A 5276-nucleotide genomic window follows, 5' to 3' on the forward strand; every position below is an offset into this window, starting at 1 on the left:
AAATCCATTAAATATCCTACAAGCTCAATGGACTAGGTAAGACACAAATCTAATCCCCGGGGTCCATGGAATATCGTACAAGCCCAGTGGACTAGGTAAGTCATAACTGTGGTAGATAAATCACAAATCTAATCCCCGGAGTCCATTGAATATCCTATAAGCTCAAATGACCAGGTAAGTCACAAATCTAATCCCTAGGGTCAATTAAATATCCTACAAGCCCAATAAACCAAGTAAGTCACAAATGTGGTAGGTGGTCATTTTATGGGACTCGAATACAAGACTTCTGGATAACCCAAAGTCTTGTCATCCGGCCACAATCTAAGTGGTTTATCGAGCTCTCTTTCTTTTAATGAATTTCCTTGAAAATATATACATTACTTGTAGTGTTACAAAAATTTTCTCTGATTGTCATGGACAGCTTAGATTTTTGTTATTGAACTTATAATATTTTATTTTTAATATCTCTGGTTACAAGTTTATATATATTCTGAAGTAGGGAGGAAGGGAATCAAACAATCTAGTTATTATCTTGTTACATTATATATTAATTTCCTAAGAATAATATACCAAATAGCGATTATATTGTGCGGAACTTTGATAGCGACTAGAATTAAGCACAGTATCTTTTCATTCATTGTGCCTAAATAACCACTCCATCAGTCCATGATCTGATGATCCATTCATCCACGTGTAAGATGTCCAATACCCAGGTTGAGAAAAGATGTGGAAAAAATATAAAACAACTTTAAAATTTGGTTCGGACGCAAGACTAAATTCTAATTACTTGAAGTCAATAATAGCCGACATTAGACTTCATTCACATTACCAAACAATTAAACTTTTTAAAACCACATACCAGTAGCCAGTATCACATCCTTCCAAATTGCCAACAGCTCCTTAAATTTTCTCCTAGTCATCTAGTCTCTAGCCATGGTAGAAAAAGAGCAAGTATGGCCACTAGCTCTGGCCACGGACCGTTTGAGCAGCGACGATGGGGTGTCGGGTTTAACTGCAAAGAAAGTTTGCCGCAGAAAATGCATCAAATGTTGTGGTTCCGTCGCTGCTGTATTGCTCATCCTAGCGATAGTGATGATCATTCTAATTTTGACGGTGTTCCGTGTGAAGGATCCTGAAATAAAATTAAATAGCTTTACAGTAAGTCAGCTTCAACTAATTAGCGGTACAATTCCGAAGCCTGGTGTCAACATGTCATTTATAGCAGACATTTCTGTGAAGAATCCAAACGTAGCTTCATACAGATACAGTAACACCACCACAAGCCTTTATTACCATGGCATGTTTGTGGGTGAAGCCAGAGGGCCACCCGGCCGCGCCAAGGCCCAACAAACTTTGCGCATGAATATGACGGTGGATATTATCACAGACCGGTTGTTGTCCAGCCCGAATTTGCAATCGGATTATGCGTCTGGGCTTTTGCCTGTGGACAGCTACTCGAGAATTGGTGGAAGGGTGAATATTTTGAATGTTTTTAAGAGGCATGTTGCCCTGATCATGAATTGCAGCATGACATTTAATATTTCCAGCCAGGGAATTCATGAGCAGAAGTGCAAGAAAAAGGTTGATCTTTAGAGTTTGACTGCTTATTATGCCTATGATAGCAGTTTTTGACATGTAAAATACGGTAGTTTTGCCTTTTGTCTTTGATTTCCGGTTATTATGATTTTCTGTATGCTGTAATTTTCACTCTGTATATATTATTGTACTCTTCTTAGTTTCATTTTAATCATTAACTTTAAATCAACTTCACCTACTTCAGGATTGAACTTAAAGCAGATTCAACCTGAAATAATTGGACAAGAACAAGGTCAGATTAAGTAGTAATTAACACATGCAGAATTTCTCTTCAGAAGGCCTGCATAAATGGGGACTGAAACAATTCAGATCTATGGTGGAAGATTAGCAAACAAATTGTTTTAAATGGCATTTTACTGCTTTCCGGTGGTCAATAATAATATCCTAGACTGAGTCAAACCACTTGGTTCTTTGATGCTTCCTTCCTACAGCATGATTAACTCATTGACTCACTACTCAGAGCTAAAAAAGAAAAGAGAGACAAATTCAGTTATTTCTGTCGGATTTTGGAGTATCATAACCATGCCTTGTTTGGTTGCCTGTTAAATTTCTTCAGGCGTGACCATACAGGTACACTTTCTTAGTTAGTTCATGCCTTGTGTCAGACAGGGATCTTTATCATTTTCCAAAAGAAAACTTGTCTAAGGGAGTAGGATTGTTCTGATCATAAACCGTCCAACTTTGATCGAATTCTGGTCTTTCTGAATAGAGGGACTTTTCCATCGTCTGCAAAAGATTCTATGACGAGCAAAGAAATTTAACCGAATTCCTGTTCATTATTCTAGAATATGATTATAGTCCACTAATTTTGCTTTACTTTTAATAGACCTGAAAGTGCCAGATGAACCAACTGAAAAGCAGTAACGCCTTTTTATAAATTATGATGGTTACATTACAAGTAAATGAAGTCAGCCAAATTATATCCACTTCATGGGCCAAACTCCCTACTTCTTCCACCATTACACATTCATATACGCTGCCAAGAAAATACACCAATAGTTGGATAACTTCTGTGGAACGCTACACTGATATTGACAACATTTGACCCAACTATAATTTTAAAACGAAAATGGGATTGAGGCCCAAATCTTCATAGTTGATTTGAATTACTCAAAAGATTTTTGTTTTGCAAATTAGCAAAGAGACATGTATAAAATATATAGATATTGAAATATCGTCGGAAGCAGAGTTTGCTACAATGAGAATATATTTATATAACAACACGAGAACAGAGGAGAATTGATTACTTGTTTTGGTAAATTAACATTATGTGAGCACCTTATATTAAAAACTTTATGCTAATGATTTCCTAGGTCAATGCAGTTTTCTCGGATTAATGGGTATTTTTGCAATTTTCTTGGGTATTTGGAACTTGGAAGCTACCAAACCCAATGTTAAGAAATAAAGAAAGATTCGTTGACCAGACACCACAGAAAGCTCAAAACATTGCAGGATTCATGTGAACTTTTGACCCGCTGAAGAATAGTGGTTTTTGTTCAGAAAATCGATAAATATGAAGAGGCTGCGAGAAAAAAAAGTGTTGGAAGAGAGAACTTTACTTTGGAATTAAAGATGCAATGGACCACAGTCTTATCTTGGCCCCGCCAAGTTGCAGCTAATTTTATCAATCTTTGAACACAATTGATTATTGAGTGCAGAAGGGTAAGTTTTAAAAAGAAAATAATGTACGATGCATTTATAATTCACTAAAGAGGTGATAAAAGGAATAAAGGACCTTTTTTTTTAATAAAAGTTTTTCTATTGGAAGCATTTTAAACAATATCCTTAGTTATTTGTTCAAAAGAGTGAAGACATCTTATTAAATTTAGGAAGATCAATAATTACTCTCCCACTACCTAACAAACCCACGCTTAGCAAAGCTAAATAAGAATTATTCCGAAAAAAAATAAAAAATTAGAGCATCTAACAATTGTATCTGGGTGCTCGAGTTTAAGTCCCCACGATTGCTAATCAAGGTGGTCATTGGAACTCTTATCCGATTAATAATTCAAGATTTTATGGGATTAATTGAAGTACATGTAAACTGATCTAAACACTCTCAATCATTAAAAAAAAAAAAAAACAAAAAAAAAAAGGTTTAGGTTTTAAAATGAACTTTTTCATACAAATGACTCGGAAAGAAAAAAAAAAAAAAAATTAAGTAAGCTCCTAGTTTAGGCCAGAATTTCCAGCACCAAATTCCGTTAATCTGTTTATGATTTGTTATCTGTGATGGATATTCAGTTTGAGTATCTATAGATTGGGCCAAAACACTGGGAGACTATCTATGTTTTATGATCTTTTAAATTATAATGCCGCTTTAGTAATACCCAACTAAACTAGATTGTTATTTGGAGATAATATTTGGTTGATACGTAATNGGGGCTGTGAAGTTCTTAGTTGACAAGCCGGCATGGCGTGAGATATTTGTGAACATGCCACCAGAGCATAGGGCATTTTGGGTGCATCATGACTTTAAAACAAGCGCTGCAACTTTATATTCCATGCCAAACTGTCTGCGGATTTGGACTAGTATGGAGTTGGATTTCAACATATTCATCGGGGTTGTGAAGTTCTTAGTTGACAGGCCGGCATGGCGTGAGATATTTGTGAACATGACACCAGAGCAAAGGGCAGCTTGGGTGCATCATGACATTAACAATTGACAGGTTTGTCTTTCGTGTTGAACAAATGTGTTTTATTTGTTGTTTGAGACTTATTCCTTTAACAGTTGGTATTTTTACTACCTTTTTATTGAAGACTTCAGTTATAACTTGATTAGAGATTTGATGAACTATTGTGGTTATTCCATAACTTCATTTGAGTTCTTATTTTAAGAATTGATGAAAATTGTGTTGTTCTGCGATGTGAAAGAACATGTTTTATAGATGTTGAAGATTGTAATGTGATTTATACATTGAATGTTATTTTTTGCAAAGTACTGCAAATATGAATTGTTTTACAAATTGTTATAAATGGACAGGTATAGATTTTGTCTAGGCGTACAAAGCGTCAGCGAAACCTTCAATGTGAAGAAGAAGGAGTTCTAGAAGATGTTGCAGCTGGATTGTGTGCGTTAGCTTTGTCCTAACTGTTGATGGAATATTTGTGTGAGGATTTTAAGGATTGAACTAGTAGTTTACTATTATTAATTTAGATATGTATTTATAAAATTATGAACTTTCGATATCGTAATGTACTTTTATTTCTAGTTTTTAAATTATGTATTAGTAGTTGAAATTATTATAGAGAATTTTTTTTTTTTTAAATTTAGTGATAAAAAATTTGAGCAATACTAGTTTTACAAAGATATATACAAAAGGGGTATATAAAGATAATCCCCGCTCTTGATTTTCATGATTTCTCTCTCTCTCTTTCTCTTTTTCCCTTTTTTTCTTTGTTGATGTCATTTTGTAGCTCTCTTTGTATGAATCTTTGTAAGAATAATATTTTTCTAAAAAATTATCAAACAACTATTTAATATTAGTTAAATTAGAAAAAAAAAAAAAGTTACAGAATCAAATAATAAAATATTTTTAAAAAATGTATCAAACAATTATACCATCATAAAAACCCTTTTTAAAAACATATCAAATAATTATTTATCATTTTATTCACTCTTGATATGATTTTCAAATATTATATCAAACATATTTTTAAAATCTTATCGGATTCAATTC

At 33.8% G+C, this 5276-nt stretch overlaps 1 protein-coding gene across 1 annotated transcript; it reads left to right on the forward strand.

Moving 5' to 3' along the window:
* The first annotated feature begins 793 nt into the window (after positions 1-793).
* LOC116137118 lies at positions 794-1741 on the forward strand. The gene has a single exon (XM_031422808.1). It carries the CDS (start codon positions 934-936, stop codon positions 1591-1593), a length of 660 nt encoding a protein of 219 aa, XP_031278668.1. The 5' UTR covers positions 794-933; the 3' UTR covers positions 1594-1741.
* The last annotated feature ends 3535 nt before the right edge of the window (positions 1742-5276 follow it).

Source organism: Pistacia vera, unplaced genomic scaffold (assembly GCF_008641045.1).
Source record: "Pistacia vera cultivar Batoury unplaced genomic scaffold, PisVer_v2 Contig320, whole genome shotgun sequence".
NCBI classification, from domain to species: Eukaryota; Viridiplantae; Streptophyta; class Magnoliopsida; order Sapindales; family Anacardiaceae; genus Pistacia; species Pistacia vera.